This window comes from Tupaia chinensis, unplaced genomic scaffold (assembly GCF_000334495.1).
Source record: "Tupaia chinensis unplaced genomic scaffold, TupChi_1.0 Scaffold000484_1, whole genome shotgun sequence".
NCBI classification, from domain to species: Eukaryota; Metazoa; Chordata; class Mammalia; order Scandentia; family Tupaiidae; genus Tupaia; species Tupaia belangeri.
This window is the reverse complement of record NW_006159996.1, coordinates 545,684-565,326: the sequence shown is the minus strand read 5'-3', so window position 1 is coordinate 565,326 and position 19,643 is coordinate 545,684. Positions and strand designations below refer to the sequence as shown.

The following is a 19,643-nucleotide window of genomic DNA, read 5'->3' as shown; positions in this document are numbered from 1 at the left end:
TACTTCCAAAAATGAACTAGGGCCATCTGTTGCATCATGACTTTCCTGGTAACTCAATAATACAAAGTCAGTAGGGGACAAGAAACCCTAGAAAATATAATGAGCAAAAAGGGGAGAATGGAATAAAAATCATCCCTATTCCCACTGCACAATAAACCCCTGTCATGCATCCTTCTAGACCTTTATGTGAGTCAGTCGTTAGAGAGAGACCGTGTAGGAAATTTCCTTCATTCTTAGAAAATTATTTACAAAAACTAGAGAGTTTCCAGGAAGTCTGATTGCTCTTGGGAGCCAGAGGGCTCTACTAAAGTGTGTGTATATCTTCCTGTGTCTGGTTGTGATGAGGACAAGGGTTCAGGTAAGGACCCTCTGACCTGGGCTGCTCTGTGGCGCCACCCTAACCCCACTTTCCAGGCCTGCCCCTGTCCTCAAATCACTTTATTGGCTTGCCAGGGAGCAGTCAGAGACGGTCCCCACCCCAAGGGAAACTGTAGGCATGAAACTTGGTCCTGCACCTTCCACTGTCTCCCATGAAATCAAGGCACAAGGCAAGCTAGGCTTTGGAGAACCCACCTTGGTTCAGGCCTCCACTCCCTCACTTACTTGGTCAAGTTATCTCACCTCACTGAGTCTCCGATTACTATCTGTAAAACGGGATGGAATTATATCTACCTGACAGGGTGGCTGGGAGGACAAAGAGAAATGGTATATGTAACAGTTGGTATAGTGTCTGGGACACAGTAAATATTTCAATATTGCTACCACCCACACAGCTGCCTGCTTGCCTGGAACCAGCGGTGCTCACCAAGAAGTCACAGGTGTGGCCGGCCACTTCCTGCAAAAAGTCTGAACTCTACTCCTCTGCATGCCTCTGTCTCCCAAGCCCTTTACTAAAAAGTCTGTTGTTACAGGAAATCACTTTGGTCATTTCCCTCTCCTCCCTATGATGTCATGGGCTTCAGAAAAAGAGGATCTGCATCTGAAAATCAGAATAAAATAAAAAATGTGCTGTGGGTTGCCTTTGGCCGGGTGCGTGGAGTCCTGCTCCGGCTGGATAGAGTGTGTTTGAGCAGGGGCTCCAGAGAAATCTGGTGTTTGGGGGTGTGACGGCAGATGGATATCAGTAAGTTTCTGAGCTTTGGGGAGGTACCAAACGGCAATGGAATGAAGTCTTGCTCAACCCTGACTTTCCCACCGGAAAACTTGGGCCTGGTCCATCAGGGCTTTGAGGGTGGGCCTGGTCCATCAGGGCTTTGAGGGCGGGATCTTCCTCCCTCCCTCCCGCCCTGAGAAACAGGAAATACCCTTATAGCTGCGGTCTGCTGAACTGTGAGGCGTGTTGTGGAGAAAGCTTCAATTGTTTTAACGTTTCGTTTTCAGGCTGCATGCAGAGAAGCTGCCCTTGGTCACTGTGGCTGTCGTGCCAGGCCTTTTCTCCCTGTCATCTTCCAGGAGCAACTGTATCCAGGAGGCAGAAGACCAGGAACAGCCCAGCTGGAGTACTAAGCCTCGTCCGCCCAGGGACCCAGAGGTGAGCAGTCACCTTTTGAGCTCCGAAAGTGCTGGTTTCCCATTTTGCTGACTAAGATCCACCCTGGGGTGGATTCGAAGAACAGGAGAGCTCAGATCTGAATCCCTGTGTGGGTAGGGCTGCAGAGGACACCTTCAGGTCTAGGTCTGGGTCTGGAGCCATTGCTGCCTTCTTTTGTGACCATGCCTATGGTCTCACAGGGGTTTGAGGGACTGTGCATGGGCAGAACTGCTCTGTTTTCAACAAACTGCTCCTGGACAGGAGCTTTGGGGTGGCATGTGCCTAGGCTGTCCCTTAGAGGCATCTGTGAGAGCAGCCACTGGGAATAGCTGGGCTCCAGAAAAAGGTAGAGCCGAGGGGAAGATGTCCAACTGGAGCCTCAGTCCTGGAAGAGCAGGAAAGCAAGGAGAGCGTGGCCATGGATTTCTTCATTCTCACAGATGCCCCACTCCAGCCTGCATCCGTCCATTCCACGGCCCCGGGGTCGTGGGGCCCAGAAGGCAGCCTTGTTCCTGCTAGTTGCCTGCCTCGTGGCCCTTTGGGGGCTGGGAGAGCAGCCTGACCACATTCTCCAAAACCTGGTGCTCCACCTGGCCTCTCTGCAGCTGGGACTGCTGTTGAAGGGGGCGTGCAGTCTGGCCGAGGAGCTGTGCCACATCCACTCCAGGTGACTCCCTGCAATTCCCGCGGCAGTCAGACACCCACGTGTGTCACTCCCTTGACTCCTAGCCCCACCCCTTGCGAACATCTCTGGCTGAGCTGGGCTGGGGTCTGGGATGTGTTTGTCACCTCCAGGTACCAAGGCAGCTGCTGGAGAGCCGTGCGGGCCAGCCTGGGCTGTCCCATCCGCGGCGGCGCCCTGCTGCTCCTGTCCTCCTATTTCTACTGCTCCCTCCCAAACGAGGTTGGCCTGCCCGTCACCTGGCTGCTGGCCCTGCTGGGCCTCTCACAGGCGCTAAGCATCCTCCTAAGCCTCCAGGTAGGACACAGAGCAGGCCGGAGGATCTGGCCAACTGGAAGCTGTGTCTAATGTCACCTGCTCTGAACTCAGTACTAGGAGGAGGACTAGTTTAAAGGTTGGAGTCCTTGAGGTGGAGCCTGTTGGGTCCCAGAACAGTGGGTTCAGTGATGGCAAAGGAGGGAACAAGTCGGAACAGGCTGGAAAAACTTCATAGAGGAGGAGGGCTCTTGGTGTCCTCTGTGGATGCCTCTCAGCCCCACCCTGCTGTCCGTAGGACCTGACCCCAGCTGAGGTCTCTGCAGTCTGTGAACAAAGGAACTTCAATGTGGCCCACGGCTTGGCATGGTCCTATTACATTGGGTACCTGCGGCTGATCCTGCCGGGTGAGTCATCCTCTCCATCCCACTTCTAGGCCTACTAGGCAGATGATGAGACACATAGCCTCCGTGTTTCCAGAGCTCATTGTACTTTTCAAAGCACTTCGTGGCTACCAAATCATTTATCCCCAAAGCATCCCTGTAGGCATGAAGAATGTTTTTTGCTTGTTTGATTTTCACCATAAGGCATGTTACTCACTGGAGAGAGACAGTAAAAGAAATAGTGAGGGGACTGGCAGGTGGCATGGTGGTTAAGAGCGCTAGACTCCACGTGGCTGACCAGAGTTTGAGTCCTGGACCTGGTGGCTTGCTCTCTCACTTGCCCTTGCTCTCTATCTCTCACTCTGTCCCTTGCTGGTCAAATTAAAATAAACAAATAAATCATTAAATAATGTTAAATTAAATAATTTTATTTTTAAAGAATAATTTTTTTTGGAGAGGTTTTCATGCTATAGGGTGCATGCACTCACCAGAAAGATAGAGAGAGACAGAGAGACAGAAAGTGAGAAATCACCTCCGAGGGAGGATGGCCATGTCACAATCCCTTCTCTTCCATTCTCCTTTTGGGATCTTGGGCATGCATACACATGTGCCTGGCGTGAGTTTAAGCTCCAGGTCTGGGACTTGAACCGTGGTCGACTACATGGGAGTCCAGCGACATAACCATTATGTGTACTGCTGGTCTCAAGAATAATTTTTAAAATTTAACTTTATTTATTTATTTTAATTTTGACCAGAGATGGACAGAGAGAGAGAGAAAGTGAGAAAGCAAGCTGCAGGTTTGGGACTCGAACTGGGGTTGGCCATGTTGGAGTCCAACACCCTTAACCACCAAGCCACCTGTTGGCCCCTAAAATAATTCTTAAAAAAAAAGGTATAGTGAGAAATCACCCCCCAGGAAGGATGGCCACACTTCTGTCCTTTCTCCTCCAGTCTCCTTTTGGGATTTTGGGCACGCATACACATGTACCTGGTGTAAACCTCAAGTAGCCAGATCTGGGACTCAAACTATTGTCAACCATGTATGAGTCCAGTGCCTTAACCACCATGCCACCTGCTGGTCTCAAAGGATGTTATATGCTCAGTTTCTGGTAAAGAATATGGAGCTTAGAGGGGATCAGCAGGAGGTGTGACCGACCATGGTTCAAGTCCTGGACCTGGTGGTTTGCTTTCTAACTGCCTCCCACCCCTTGTATCTCTTTCTGGTCAAATTAAAATAAATAACTGAATAAATAAATAAAATTAAATAAATAATACTTTAAAAAATAAATTTTTAAAAAATTTTTCACAGATAACCTTGGGCAAGTTACTTAATGATTCTAAGCCCCATATTCTTTTTCTTTAAAAGAATTATTTATTGAATTTTATTTATTTATTATTATTATTTTTAAAAATTTGCTATAGGGCATGTGCTTACCAGAGAGAGAGAAAGAGAAAGCTAGCCACCGAGTCCAGGACTCGAAACATGGTGGGTTATATGGGAGTCCAGTGTCTTAACCACCATGCCACCTGCTGGTCCCCATCTGTGAAATATTTTTTAAGAATTATTTTTTAAATATTATTTATTATTATTATTTTTAAAAATTTGCTATAGGGCATGTGCTTACCAGAGAGAGAGAAAGAGAAAGCTAGCCACCGAGTCCAGGACTCGAAACATGGTGGGTTATATGGGAGTCCAGTGTCTTAACCACCATGCCACCTGCTGGTCCCCATCTGTGAAATATTTTTTAAGAATTATTTTTTAAATATTATTTATTATTATTATTTTTAAAAATTTGCTATAGGGCATGTGCTTACCAGAGAGAGAGAAAGAGAAAGCTAGCCACCGAGTCCAGGACTCGAAACATGGTGGGTTATATGGGAGTCCAGTGTCTTAACCACCATGCCACCTGCTGGTCCCCATCTGTGAAATATTTAAATAAGTAGTTACTGCAGAACTGACCCTGTGACTCAGTAGTTAAGGGATCCAGTCCCATGGCTAACTGTGCACTTCCAGTCCTGGACCTCACAATTTGAAAGACATATTGGGTATATGTCCGTGTGTGTCTCAAATCCTGACAGGATGGAGAAATGGAGAAGGGATTGCAGTGTGATCATACTCCATTGGGGAGAGTCTTTCTCCTTCTCCCCTTCTCTCTGTCTCTGTTTCTCTCTGGTGAGTGCATATATCCTTTGACAAGCTTTTTTATTTTATTTTATTTTTTTTTGGTTCCATGATTGGGAAACGAACCCAGGCTGTGGTGATGAGAGTGCTGAGTCCTAACCACTAGACCACTAGAAATTTTTTTTTTCTTTAGGTTTTGCCATAGGGTGTGTGTGTTCACAAGAAAGAGACATAGAGAGGGAATGTGAAAAATTAACCCCTGGGGGATGGCCACACCACAGTCCCTTCTCCTCCTAGGATTTTGGGCACACATGTGCATGTACCCGGTGTGATTTTCTTTTATTTATTTATTTATTTTAGTGAGATTTTTGCTTTAGGGTGCATGCACTCACCAGACAGACAAGGAAAAACAGAGAGACAGAAAGCGAGAAATCACCCCCCAGGGAGGATGCCCACACCACAATCCCTTCTCCATTCTTTTCTCGGAATTTTGAGCACACATCCACATGAGCCTGGTGTGAGTTTTAAGCTGCCAGGTCCAGGACTCAAACTGCAGTTGACTACATGGGAGTCCAGTGATATAACCATTACACTATTTCCTGATGTGATTTTCAAGCTGCCAGGTCTGTGACTCGAACCATGGTTGGCTATGTGGGACTCCAGAGCTTTAATCACCATGCCACCTGCCTGCCCTGCCTAATTAAAAAAAAAAATGCTATGTGTTCTTCATGTGAATTTTATTTTTTAAGAATTATTTTATTTAACTTTTTACACTTTATTTTATTTTTATTGTAATTTGACCAGAGAGGGACAGAGTAAAAGAAAGAAGGAAAGCGAGAAAGCAAACCACCAGGTCTGGGACACAAATGGCGGTCAGCCATGTGGGAGTCCAGCGCCCCTAACCACCATGCCACCTGCCGTGAATTTTCTCTTTTAATTCGCATCCCGTGAGGAAACAATAATCATCTTTCCTATTTTAGAGATTTTTTTAAAAGCACAGTTCTGAAAGGTTAGGCGACTTGTTCAATGTCAGGTGGCTTAGTGAGAGGAGCTAGGCTTTGATCCCAGGGCTGTCTATAGGCTGGGCCTTTGCCCACTCTGCTGTGGAGTCCATGTGTCTCTTTCCTCCGGCTTACAGGCTGGCTGTGACTTCCCTATTTCATTGCTGTCTCCACTTGACATTGGGACATCTGCTAAGAAATGATTCTGGAACTAGAGGCCCGGCTCTGTGCACCTGGGAATGCTGGGAACATCACCTTCTAGGCCTCTGCTTGTCTGTCACAGCTCTGAAAGCTGTGTGGGAATGAGTAGAGCTGATAGAGAGATCTGGGCAAAAGAGAAGTCGGGAGAGGGGGGAAGGGTGATGAGAATAGAAGGAGGCGTGTTATGGGTTCCTGGATGCTCTGTCCCTCCTGATCTCCACAGCGAGACTGGCCTGGACCTTAGACTCTCTTGCACTCACACGCTGAGAGAGAGACAATGACCTGGGTCTCAGTCCTGGATTGGCTGGGTGGGAGGGTTAGTGGGAATGACTTCCTGGACTTCTCCACCCCAGGGCTCCAGGCCCGGATCCAAACCTACAATCAGCTCCACAACAACGCTCTACGAGGTGCAGGAAGCCGGCGGCTGTACATTCTCTTCCCATTGGACTGTGGGGTGCCTGATGATCTGAGTGTAGCCGACCCCAACATTCGCTTCCTGCATATGCTGCCCCAGCAGAGCGCTGACCGTGCCGGCATCAAGGGTCGGGTCTACACCAACAGCGTCTACGAGCTTCTGGAGAATGGCCAGCCAGTGAGTGTTCCTGAGGGTTCCTGGGAGAGGTCTGCCCTGCCAGAACCCTGGGCCCTGGCCAAGCACTGATAAGCATTTGCTGCCCTTCTCTGAGCCTCCATTCTCCCGTTGGTCCTAGGGCTGGGCAAGACCCAGCTCTGAGGGGTAAGTAATGTTTATAGAGCACTGACTGCATGCCAGACATCGGTGCTTCATCTGAACAACTCACTAAATCCTTACCTCCACTTTGTAATGTAAGGAATGTGTGATCCTTACTTATGGAGGAGAAAACTGAGGCTCAGAGACACAGCAAGAAAGCAGCCAATTTCAACTTGAATATACTGTGCTCTTACTGTAAAGCTGCCTTCGATGAAGGCTGTGAGAACATCTGAAGGATTTTATGTGGGTGCAAGGGAATCCAGACCAGAGTTAAACCCCAGAACTCAACCTCCAGATTCAGTTTCCAGCCAGAGCAGAAGACAGCCCAGCTCTGAGGGCCTTGCTGTGGGATCTTAGGAAGAGGATCTGTGAAGGGTAAATTTAGCCTGGCCCTGGATTTAGGGATGGGACGTCAGAGCGAAGGCAGACCAGGCAGAGTAGAGTCCATAGAGGTGGCCTCCTCCAAGATCCCATCTCTGCAGACTGGGCCAGTGAGGCCCCTGACCATGGCACTAACTAAGATCTGGAGTCTGTCTGCCTGGGTTTTGGCTTAGTCTGGTCTTCTTACCTTCTCTAGGCGGGCGCCTGTGTCCTGGAGTATGCCACCCCCTTGCAGACCCTGTTTGCCATGTCACAAGATGGCCGAGCTGGCTTTAGCCGTGAGGATCGACTTGAGCAGGCCAAACTCTTCTGCCGGATACTAGAGGATATCCTGGCAGATACCCCCCAGGCACAGGACAACTGCCGCCTCATCGTCTACCAGGGTGAGGGGTTGATAGGCTGGAGGGCGGGAGGAGTCAGAGGGCAATGAGATATGGCAGCACCATGTCATGGCCTTCCCAAGTGGTCAGTGCATTTAACACTGCCCCTTCCTCCCCTGGGAAAGGCCCACCCCCACCATGGAACACTTGATTGCTTTCCAAGGTCTTCGGCTGTAGGCTCTGGGTGGTGTGGGTTCCAAGAGCCTCTCACTTCCCCTGAGGATGGCAGAGGAAGCAGAAGAAAACTAGGTCAATGTGTGTGGAATGCTGGGACTGGGGTTGCAGTCTCAGCCTTGCCACTCCCTCCTGTATGACCTTGGGCAAATCTCTGCTCCTCTCTGAGCATCATCTCCAAGAGGGTGGAATCCATGGTCTCTGAAACCACTACTAGCTCTAGGAGTCCATGAAACTCTAGCCCTAGAGGGGAATGGGGGATGGGAGGAAGGTAGAGAGAACCAGAGGATCTTTCTAGCAAGTCCTCTGGGTATGTCTGAGTGGGAATGTGTAAGATCCTCATCCCCCCGTCACCTCCCATTCTAGAACCTGCTGAGGGAAGCAGCTTCTCGCTGTCACAGGAAGTTCTCCGGCACATACGGCAGGAGGAAAAGGAAGAGGTTACTGTGTACAGTTCGGAGACTTCAGTGGTGCCTGGTGCCTCCACACTGTCTCAAGAACCCGAGCTCCTCATCAGTGGCATGGAGATGCCTCTTCCACTCCGCACGGATGTCTTCTGAGACCCAGGGTCACCTTGCCTGAGCCTGCAGCAAACCCCAAGACTCTGGGTTGAGGATTTTCTTCAATGGCTAAATGTCCAGCAGAGCCATTTCTTCTGACAGGGGCCTTGCAGAGAAAGGCTGCTGTGGTTTGAACATGTCCCCCAAAGCTTGTGTGTTGTAGTTACTCTTCTATGAAACAGTATTTAAGGGTAGGACCTTCAAGGGATGGTTGGGGGCCAGTGCCATGGCCTAGTGGTTAAGGGAGTCAGATTCCATATGGCCAACTGTATGGTTCAAAGCCCAGCCCTGGTGGCTTGAAGAACATGCCAGGAGTTTGTGCATGGGTACCCCAAATCCCAACAGCATGGAGAAACAGAGGATAAGGGATTGTGCCATGAATGCACCCTTTAATGGATCTCTTTGAATCTCTCTTTAATTTAGGCTGGACATGCAACCTCTGGCCAATTTTTTTTTTTTTTTTTTTTTTTGTGGGAGTGGGTTTGTTACAGCAAGAATGGGGTCTTTTTAAAGGAAAAGTTTGGGGTCCTCTCTCACTCTCTCTCATCATGTGATTCCTTCTTCATGTTATGGTGCAGCAAGAAGGCCCTCGTGAGATGTGGCCTCTTTATCTTGGACTTTCCAATCTCCAGAACTGTGAGCCAAATAAATCTCTGTTCATTATAAATATAAATTACCTAGTCGTTGCATGGTGTTAGAGCAGCACAACATAGACTAAGGCCAGTGCCCTGGACTTGACATTTTGAGCAAGTCGTTTAGTTTATGTTAGCCTCAGCGTCCTCATCTATGAAATGGAATTACATTATTGCCTTGCTTTCCGTACAAGGACATTGTCAAGACTGTGAGTGTGTGGAAGCTTTTCTAAATTCTAAATAGCAGGTAAACTTAAGGTATGTGCAGGGTATCTTTTTTTTTTTTTTTTAAGAGGTTTTTGCTATAGGGCGCGTGCGCTTGCCAGACAGAGAGAGACAGAGAGACAGAAAGTGAGAAATCACCCCCCAGAGGGGATGGCCACGCCGCGATCCCTTCTCCTGCATTCTTCTCTCGGGATCTTGGGCACGCACGCACACGCGCTAGGCCTGAATTTTAAGCCAACCGGTCCGGGACGCGAACTGCGGTCGACTACATGGGAGTCCAGCGACATAGCCATTACGCTAACTGCTGGTCCCATGTGCTGGGTATCTTTCACTAGACCTTTTAGATCTGCTTTCCACACTTCTCTGCCTCCTCTGCACTGAGATACTGACCTGTCTAGAGGGCATCAACAGCCTCCTTTGCCCTCTGATTTCTGGTCATGGTTAGTGAATGAGTAGTCCCAGAGAAGAATGAAGAGAAGGAGGAGAGGTGAGGTTGGGGTATTTATTCCCCTGACTCTCTCCCTGCAGTGTCAAGGTCACTGTGGGATCTCCCAACAGGCAGTCCTCTCTAACCGTTTCTCTCTCTAGGCTTCTAGAAGTGCTGCCTCCCTGGTCCCTTCAAGCCTAGTGGTAGTGCTGGCTCCCCAGTGGAGTACTCACTCTCTGTGGTTTCCTTATACTCTGCCCTTTCTCAATAGCCCCTTTTAAAAATACTCCCCTGATTACCCAATTTGATTGTGTCACCTTTTTGCTGCAGGACTCAGACTGATCATTTGTTATACCCGATGGCCAAATCTGCTTGTCCCCTCATCCCCCCATCCCAGTAAGGGGCAGTGAGGTGGTGGGTGTCATTTCTATCCAGGCAGAGCCCACCAGTCAGGCTTGAGGGCATCGGGCTGGACAGAACCCCACACCTCCCTGCCCTTTCATTGCCCTGTCTCTAATGGGAGGCTTGGGGAGTAAGGGCCAGAGACTGGCCTGAGCTGGCACATAGATGCCATGAGTAGAGCACAGCTGTCCTGGGGAAGGAGCCACACGAAGGAGCAGGGACTACTGAATAAGTATCCCTGGATGAGCAAGCCTACAAAGGAATAGGGAGAAGAGCACTTGTAAGAGGAGATCAGCTAGGAGGCCTATGACCAGCCACCATGCCACCCGGATGCCATCACCATTAGAGCTGAGTCACTGCAACGACACGGTGATGACACCATTGCCCCACTCTGGGGAAAAGGCAGCCCATTTCCGCCAGTTTCATCTGCCCCACCAGGCTGGACTTGTTCCTATGTTCCCATTGTTTTTAATCATAAATGCTCCCTGCATTTCTGTATACAGACCACTGTGAAGAACTGTAGATCTACACACATTTGCAAGAAGGAAGTGGCTGTCCTTAAGTGTGACAGAACTAAGGGAGTCAAAGGAGAACATGTCCCCTCTCTCCCTAGCTGTCTCAGTCATTCTGTCCCCAAGATCTGAGGACCCTCCCACATTACACCAGTGATTCCTACACTAGAAATCTGACCAGTATCAATGGCCTCCCCAACTTGACCTTCCCCAGCATGGTGTTCAGGGTATGGAGTTTGATAGCCCCAGGTTCAAATCCAAGCCCCACCACTCAGTATCTGTGTCTATCTGAGTGTCTTTGTAAGCAGGTTTCCTCAAGTGTAAGTTGGGGATTTTTTTTTTTTTTGGAAAGATTTTTTTTTTATTTGCTATAGGTGTGTGTGCTTGCAAGAAAGACAAAGAAAGATAGAGAGACAGAAAGTGAGAAACCACCCCTCAGGGGAGATGGCCACAACGCAATCCTTTCTCCTCAATTCTCCTCTTGGGATCTTGGGCATGCACGCACATGTGCCCGGCGTGAGTTTAAGCCACCAAGTCTGGGACTTGAACTGCGGTCGACTACATGGGAGTCCAACAACATAGCCATTACACCAACTGCTGGTGCCTGGGGATAATGTATCCACCATTTAGCCCCCACTCATACCATACCCCATCCCCTCCCCAAAGGTATCTTTCCACTCACCATAGAGCCCATGGTTTTATTCGACCCCAGCCCCTCCCTAGCAATGTCTTTTTTCTTTTATGATGTATGTCAATAATTAAGATAAGGCTTCCATGGGGCTAGCAGGTGGTGCTGGACTCCCACATGATCGACCATAGTTTGAGTCCCGGACCTGGTTGGCTTGAAAATCATGCTGGGTTCTTGTGCATGCGTGCCCAAAATCCCAAGAGGAGAATGGAAGAGAAGGGACTGTGGTGGGCCATGCCCCCAGAGGGTGATTTCTCACTTTCCCTCTCACTGTCTCTCTCTGACAAATGCATGTACCCTATGACAACAACAACAACAACAAAAAGATAAAGCCTCCACAAAAGAACCCAGCCAGAACCAGTCAGAACCAAGGTGGCACCTGAACCTACTGTGTCTAAACTTCAAGTTCATGATTTCCTTTTTGTGCTTTATTAGCATGCTGAGTGGTGCACTTGCTGTAAGTGCCATGAGAGTTGGCAATCTCTATGGTTATGACCAGAAATAACCTCATAGAGAGAGGAGGTAGATGGGCTTTAGAATTCTGGAAAGTCCCAACCTTTTCCAGGAAAAGCTCTGAATATTTCTTCCTTTTATTATCCTATCTTGTTCACTCATTACTCCATTTGCTATATCTCAAAATTCCCAGCTCAAGACCCGTGGAAAGTAGATGTGAGAGCTGGGCTTCACTTCTCCATTCTTTGGCCATTGAATAAAACACGTGCTGTAGGGGCCAGCCGGTGGTGGGGTAGTAAGGCAGCTGGATTCCCACATGACTGACCATAGTTTGAGTCCAGATCTAGAGACTTGGAAATCATGCTGGGTGTATGGGTATGTGTGCCCAAAACCCTGAGAAGAGAATGGAGGAGAAAGAATTGGGGAATGACCATCCCTCCTTGGGGGTGATTTCTTACTCTCCCTCTTTCTCTTTCCAGTGAATGTATGCGCCCTATGGCAAAAATCTAAAAAAAAATAATAATAAATTTGTGCTATAGACGTTCCATTTTGGTCTCATATGTTGTATCTAAGAGTATGAATGGCAAAATGTCTCATTTGGGGGAATAAATGAAAAATTGGTGGGGCCAGTAGGTGGTGTAGTGGTTAGAGCACTGGACTCCCACATGGTCGACTGTGGTTTGAGTCTAAGACCTGGTGACTTGAAAATCACGCAGGGGTGCATGTGTGTGTATATGCCCAAAATCCCAGGAGGAAAATGGAGAAGGAACTGTGGGTGTGGTCATCCCCCCGGGGGGTGATTTCTCAATTTTCTTCTCAATGTCTCTCTCTGTTTCTCTGTTCTCTGGTGAGGGGACATGCTCTGTGGTAAAACCTTGGTGGTTAAAGGCTCTGGACACCCACATGGCCACCCACAGTTCAAGTCCGAGACCTGGTGGCTTGCTTTCTCACTTTCCTTCTCTCTCTCTCTCACTCTGCCCCTCTCTAGTCAAATTAAAATAAATAAAGTTAAGTAAAATAATTCTAAAAAAAAATTGATACCTATAACAGTGGCCCCTCATCCAAGGTATTGTGAGCAATACAGTATTTGTAGGTCCACAGATAAGCCAAGCTCCAGTACATAGCTGATCCCCAAGAAGGAGCAGCTATTAAAAACATAGCTGCCCCTGGGAACCAGCAGTTAGCATAATGACTATGTTGCTGGACTCCCACGTAGTCGACCACGGTTCGCGTCCCGGACCCAGTGACTTAAAACTCACGCCGGGCGCGTGTGCGTGCGTGCCCAAGATCCCGAGAGGAGAATGGAGGAGAAGGGATTGTGGCGTGACCATCCCCCCTGGGGGGTGATTTCTCGCTTTCTGTCTCTATGTCTCTGTCTGTCTGGCGAGCGCACGTGCCCTATAGCGAAAAAACCTCTCCAAAAAAATAAACACACACACACAAAAAAAACATAGCTGCCCCTCACCAGTCCTCAAGGAGGAGAGTCTAGCCGTGCACACGCTGCAGTCGCCACTTCTGTCCCTCTCCATCTCTATTTCCCTGCTCCCTGACACTGGTTTCTCACTGAAGCCAGGCCCCAAGGGTGACTCGTCCCCATGGTAAAGCACCAGAGGTCCCTCCATAAATGTCTGTCTGCATGTTCTTGACTGCACATGAGTGAGATTCAGAGACTCTGAGGAAACGAGTGCTTTTTCAGAGAACCACCAGAAGGCCCAGCTTCGCCTTCCCGGCCATGCTGACTACCCCATGCCCCACCCCTGAGGGGAGGGGTCCCTGTCCTTGTCCTTCCTTCCCCAAACAAGTACAACTGTGCTTCTTTTCCTTTCCTGTTTTCCTCTAGCTGGAAAGTTCTGGACCTGGGAAATGTCCTGTGGTAAATACTAGGCTTGTGTCAACAGAAAGTGGGCGGTAATGAGAAACCCCCAAGCTCCCCCACCATATCCTGGGAAGGCAAGACAGAGTCAGCGGGGGCCAGTCAAAGCCAATCTTTGAACTATGGATGGTGATTGGGGCATTACAGTTTTTCAGCAAAGCCTGGGCCCTGACAGACAAAAGGCTGCCTGTCAGTGGGTGAAGGCCAACAGATATTTCTTCCTTCCCTGAGTCCCAGTGAGTCTTCGAGAAGGCAGGCCTCTGGATTTTTCGTCTTGGTTCTTGGTTGGCCTTCAGAGGATCTGGGGGGCTGTGAAGACAGGACCGCTCCGTGGAGGCCTCTGACATTTCGGCCTGGAAGTGGAGTAGGCAGTGGTATCTTCCAAGCTGAATTCATTTTTCACCAGAAGAAAAGATTAGGGGGATAAGGAGGGGCCAGGGACTCAGACGGAGCCCCAGGGGCCTGGGGGTCCCTGCAGAAGACAGGGTAGCTGCGTGAGGGTGGCCTCGCACGCTGGGAATGACCATGGCAGTATGTTTCTGGGCAGGGCTTGCAAGCTTCTTTTGTTTCTCCTATCCACAGTGGGACTTTCTCTATAAATACTCTGAGAGGGCAGCTCCTGCTGAGTCCAGTGTGCCCTTCCGAAGCTCTGATGCCCAGGCTCCGAATCGCTTTTGTCCTAATTCTCGGTCCAGTTTCTTGCTCTGAGTGGGGTCAGGCTGGCTCAAAGTCTCCTCCTACAGATATGTGACTTCGTCGACGCTGGATCTGGGCCCATCTGGTTCCTGCTGGGCTTCTTCGTGACTGTCCTGGGAGCCCCTTCCCCGCCAGTGGATGAGGTAAATGCCACCCTCTGGCTTTGGGGCTGGTGGCTCAGTGAGGAGACAGGCATGGCCCTGGTGCAGCCTCGGCCCAAAGTGAACTGCCACCACGATACAGACTGCCAGCAGGACAAAGGCAGCGACAATGACGGTGAGCAGGGGCAGCCCATCCCCTCGAGGTGCTTCCCAGACCCCGTCCAGCACTTCCGGAGGCTGCCGCTGAGGCTTCTGCTCTGATGAACCATTCACAGCTGGAGAAGACCAGGCCTTGGAGGGGAGAGGCGGAGAGAGGGGGTGATATAGGCATGTACACACAGACAAAGACAAAAATAGACAGAGATAGATAGCCGAGGGAAACCAAGAGAGCAACAGGGAGCCTCGGGGAGAGACGGAGAGGAGAAGAGATAAAAATGGAGAGAGATGAAGAGACAGAGGAAACAGAGGGAGAGAGAGACAGAGCAACACAGGTAGACACAAACATAGCAACAGAGAACAAAAGAAAAAGACAGGGGGAGGGGACCAGCAGGTGGCGTGGTGATTAAGGCACTGGACACTCCCACATGTCTGACCATGGTTCAAGTCCTAGACCTGGTGGCTTGCTTTCTCACTTTCCCTTTCTTGCTCTCTGTGTCTCTCTCTGGTCAAATGAAAAGTAAATGAATGATTAAAAAAAAAAAAAAAAGACAGGGGGAGGGACCAGCAGATGGCATGGTGGTTGGGGCACTGGACTGCCACATGGTTGAGTCCACGCCACATGGTTGATTGTGGTTTGAGTCTCAGACCTGGTGGCTTATTTTCTCACTTTCCCTTTCTCTCTCTCTCTGATGACTATAGCAAGTGAAAAAAATAATGGGGCTGGCAGATGGCGTGGTGGCTAAGGTGCTGGATTCCCACATGGCCGACTATGGTTCTGGTTCGAGTCCTGGACCTGGCAGCTTGCTTTCTCCCTCTGTCCTTCTCTGGTCAAATTAAAACAAATTAATAATAAAGTTAAATAAAATAATTTAAAAAATCATTTAAAATAATAATAATAAATAAAATAAATAATTCTTTTTTTAAAAAAGATGGGGATACAGAGAGAGAGAAAGATAGAAACAGGAAAAGAGAAATAAAAGATAGAAATAGAGACAGAGTCAGAGAAGAAAGGAACAGAAACAGGAAGACAAAGTTGTTCAGAAAGGACAAAGAGGGGTTTCATTACAGCCTGGCATATGGGGTTTGATCCCCCAATCTCCTCCCCCTGCCCTCTCTTCCCAGATCTCCAGCAAAATTCCCAACTAGACCCTGTGTCCTAGACCAGGAATCTTAGCATGCTCCTAGCTGCTGTCCCTTTCTGAGAGAAAGGGGGTCCAGCACTTTAGACTATCTTTATCCATCATGAGGAAGGCAGAAAAGAGGTACCTTGGTGTGGGTGGGAGTGGGGACATGAAGTCCAGAAGTCTGGGGAGAGATAGGGTGATGCCTCATCCTATGACTATGCCTCTCCCCAGGGTCAGGTGGAGGGGGCCTTCGGGGAGCACCCCGCATGATTCCTTCCTCTGCCTGGGACAGACTGAGGACATTCTGTGCTGGTCTACCTTGGTGTCTCTGGATTGTTCTATCAAAAGCTGGAGCAGGGCTAGTATGGGGCATGGTGGTTAAGGTGGGTGGACTCCCAAGTGGCTGACCACGGTTTGAGTCCCACACTTGGCAGCTTGCTTTCTCACATCCTCTCTCTCTCTCTGGCCTAATTAAAATAATAATAATAATTAAAGATGGCTGGATTCTACATGAATGACTTTTTTTCTTTTTGAGAGAGAGATTTTCACTGTAGGGCGCGTGCACTCGCCAGACAGAGAGAGACATAGAGACAGAAAGAGAGAAATCACCCCCCAGGGGGGATGGTCACGCCGCCCTCCCTTCTCCTCCATTCTCCTCTCGGGATCTTGGGCACGCACGCACACGCACCCGGCGTGAGTTTTAAGCCCCCGGGTCCGGGACACGAACCGCGGTCGACTACGTGGGAGTCCAGCGACATACCCATTACGCTAACTGCTGGTTCTCTACATGAATGACTTTTCAGACCCAATGGCTTGAAAATCATGCTGAGCACATGTACGTGTGTGCTCAGAACCTGACAGCAGAGTGGAGAAGAAGGGATTGTGGCATGGCCATCCCCCTGAGGGATAACTTCTCACTCTTCCACTCTTTCTTTCTCTATCCATCTCTTTCCGGTGAGTATACACGCCCTATAGCAAAACTAAAAATAAACAAGGGCTCATGATTCCTACTTCTTTTTCTTCCCTGCTAGGTGTCAGGTGGGAGTGCAGGGATCTCCATGAAGGCAGAAAACCTCAAACTGTAAACCCCAGAGCTGGTGAGATGCCAGACACCTGGCTAGCACCACCACCCCAGCATCACCAGACTTGAGAAACGGTTTCTCCCTAGCTTCCCTTCCCCCAGCTGGACCTCTCTGGGGCAGACCCTGTGGAGCGGAGCCCCTGTTGTAACTCTGAGCCCCAGCCCCATGGGTAGATGATTGGAGTCCAGGGAAAGCTGCCCAGGACAAACCCATTTCCTCTAGTCCCTCAGTCACACTGTCCACCCCACCCCATCGCCCACACATATCCTTTGCTGTGGAAAGCCCAGGCTTCCCCCACCCCCACCTCCACCCTTTGCAAGGCTCTCAAGAGCTCAAGGCACAGAGCTCCCGGGGCGGGGGCTGGGAAGCAGCTCCGGATGTACAGGGGCAAAAGGGAAACTCAGGCTAGTGAAGGGCATGGGGCCCCCGAAGAGAGTCAGGCCAGCCTGGCAGGAAAGGGTAAGTGAAAGGTCTACCTGGTGCATTGTCCGGGACAGGTGCAAGACTCCTTTGGGACTGGTGGCCTGCCAGGAAAAGGAGAGCTAGCTGCCCCAGTCCAGCCCCTACCCGGAGCTGCCACGTCTGTGGGGCTCACAGGCACACACCCTCAGCACACACCCTCACAGCTCTCTCCTGTGCTTGCACTTCCGGGAACATCTGGACTATTCTGGGCCCAGCCTTAACTCTGAGAATACCTCAGCCATCCCCTTTGGCACCTCTTCCATGCCCCCTGCCAGCTTCAGGACCTGAGTGCCTGCCCACCCCTCTTACACCAGGTCCCAGGCACCTGGCTAACACCACCACCCACCGTGCCTGCCTCAGGACATCAGGACGTGATTCTCCACCCCAACTGATTTCCTGTTGCCACTGTGCTTTGATTTTTTTTTTTTTTTTTTTTTTTTTTTAGAGAGACAGTTATGCTGTAAGGCAAAATAAATTTAATAGTTATAGCATGTACATTCCCCTCTCTGGAGAGAGACAGAGGGAAAGTGAGAAATCATAAATGCACACATGCCTGGCACAGGGTCTGGGACTGGAAACATGCAGTCAGCCCTGTGGGAGCCAGCTACCTTAACCTCCATGCCGCCTGCTGGCCCTACAGTTTCTTTTCTTTCTTTCTTTCTTTTTTTTTTTTTTGAAGTTTTTTGTTTTTGTTTTTGTTTTTTATGCCTTATGCATGTGCTCATCAAAGAGAGAGAGAAAGAGAGAGAGAGAGAGGGACAGACAGACACAGTGAGAGGGAAAGTGGGAAATCACCCCCTGGGGGGATGACCATGACTAAATGCCTGCAATCCTTTCTCCTCCATCCTCTTCCTGGGATCTTGGACACACATGCACACGTACCTGGCATGATTTTCACCACAGGGTAGGTGCCCCCCCATAAGTGATTTACAAGCTACCAGGTCCAAGACTCAAACCGCAGTTGCCCATATGGGAGTCCAGGAACGTAACCTCTACGTCATCTGCTGGTCCCCATAGTTTCTTTTTTTTTTTTTTGAGAGGTCTTTGCTATAGGGAGCGTGCGCTCGCCAGACAGACAGAGAGAGACATAGAGACAGAAAGCGAGAAATCACCACCAGGGGGGATGGTCACGCTGCAATCCTTTCTCCTCCATTCTCCTCTTAGGATCTTGGGCAAGCACGCACACGCGCCCAGCGTGAGTTCTAAGCCACCGGGTCTGGGACGCGAACCGCAGTCGACTACGTGGGAGTCCAGCGACATAGCCATTACGCTAACTGCTGGTTCCTGCCATAGTTTCTTTTTAAATGCAATACACACACACACACACACACACACACACACACACATGGATATATATATATATATATGTATGTACATAAATTTGCCCAAGGGTTCACGTGTTTGAAAGACAGAGAGAGGGAGAGGTTAAAAGCACCTTGTAGGGTATTATCCCACTCCATTCCCTTCTCCATTTCTCCATCCCCTTTGGAAGATACATGCACACACACACACACATACACACACACAGAGTGTTTTTATGTTTATTTATTACGTTTCTTTTATGAGAGTGAATACATGGGTATGCATCTGTACGTATGCACGAGACAGAGAGAGAGCGACACCCCTGACAGAGTCTCTTCACAGCATGATCGTTTCCACTCTGTGCTTCAGCCGACTTGGAATCTAAACCTACAGTCAACCATGTGGCTTAGATCAGTGTGCAACCACCTGCACCATCAAGACTACCTTAACCGTTGTGCCCCTGGCTGGATGAAGAAAAAAAATTAATTTTAATTGTTTTAGTTTGCTATAGGGCATACGTGCTTGCTGGAGAGACAGACAGAGAGGGAGAGCAGGAAGAGGGAAAATAAGAAATCACCCTTTGAGGGGATGGCCACACCATAATCCTTTCTCCTCTACTTTCCTTGCAGGATTTTGGATGTGCGCGCACATGCCCAGCATGATTTTCAAGCTGCCAGGTCTAGGGCTCTAACCTCGCAGTTGACCAGTGAGATCCAGCTGCCTCAACCACCACGCCACCTGCTGGCCCCTAAGAGAAAATGTTAATAAAATAAAATAAAAAAGGAGAAAAGGATACCAATCGTGTATATAACTTATTGTAAACGTATATACATATTGTCACAGACTGGCAACAATATAGCCTGAAAGAAAAATCCGTTCACAACATTGATGTAATTAATATTGAGGATATGAAATTATATGTAAAGTTTCTCTGCCCTGAAATCCCTTGAGTTTAGTTCAGTAAGCATGGGCTGAGGACCGGCTATATGACAAGTCCTAGGAACATTAAAAAAAGTAACCTGCTGGCTTCCATGTGCAAGAGCAAGTACTGGGGGACAGGATATATGTGGGATGAATATTAAGGATAGGGTGCTGCTGGAAGACA

At 49.1% G+C, this 19,643-nt stretch overlaps 2 protein-coding genes across 4 annotated transcripts; one reads left to right on the top strand and one right to left on the bottom strand.

Moving 5' to 3' along the window:
* The first annotated feature begins 1,006 nt into the window (after positions 1 to 1,006).
* Positions 1,007 to 9,357, top strand: STING1 (stimulator of interferon response cGAMP interactor 1). Of its 3 annotated transcripts, none has more exons than XM_027774826.1 (8): positions 1,007 to 1,123; positions 1,453 to 1,531; positions 1,972 to 2,198; positions 2,327 to 2,510; positions 2,767 to 2,875; positions 6,529 to 6,767; positions 7,483 to 7,669; positions 8,207 to 9,357. In XM_027774826.1, the coding sequence occupies exons 3-8, from the start codon at positions 1,972 to 1,974 to the stop codon at positions 8,398 to 8,400; spliced, it is 1,140 nt and encodes a 379-aa protein (XP_027630627.1). In that variant the 5' UTR covers positions 1,007 to 1,123; positions 1,453 to 1,531; the 3' UTR covers positions 8,401 to 9,357. The 3 variants fall into 3 exon arrangements, with proteins under 3 accessions (XP_027630627.1, XP_027630626.1, XP_006156252.1); XM_027774825.1 differs by having other exon boundaries at positions 1,381 to 1,531; XM_006156190.3 differs by lacking the exon at positions 1,007 to 1,123 and having other exon boundaries at positions 1,319 to 1,531.
* A 4,434-nt stretch (positions 9,358 to 13,791) lies between these two features.
* On the bottom strand, positions 13,792 to 17,499 carry SMIM33 (small integral membrane protein 33). The gene is made up of 2 exons (XM_027774849.1): positions 17,470 to 17,499; positions 13,792 to 14,700 (listed from the first exon to the last, which is right to left on the bottom strand). Exons 1-2 carry the CDS (start codon positions 17,497 to 17,499, stop codon positions 14,350 to 14,352), a joined length of 381 nt encoding a protein of 126 aa, XP_027630650.1. The 3' UTR covers positions 13,792 to 14,349.
* Between the last annotated feature and the right edge of the window lie 2,144 nt (positions 17,500 to 19,643).

Coding starts and splice junctions, on each gene's coding strand:
- SMIM33 (XM_027774849.1), bottom strand. CDS start 17,499: ATGGAAGAGGTGCCAAAGGGGATGGCTGAG. Junction 14,701..17,469: donor TGCCAAAGGGGATGGCTGAG/GTATTCTCAGAG, acceptor CTCCCCTCCAAG/GCCTGGTCTTCTCCAGCTGT.
- STING1 (XM_027774826.1), top strand. CDS start 1,972: ATGCCCCACTCCAGCCTGCATCCGTCCATTCCACGGCCCCGGGGTCGT. Junction 2,511..2,766: donor GCATCCTCCTAAGCCTCCAG/GTAGGACACAGA, acceptor TGCTGTCCGTAG/GACCTGACCCCAGCTGAGGT. Junction 2,876..6,528: donor CCTGCGGCTGATCCTGCCGG/GTGAGTCATCCT, acceptor TCTCCACCCCAG/GGCTCCAGGCCCGGATCCAA.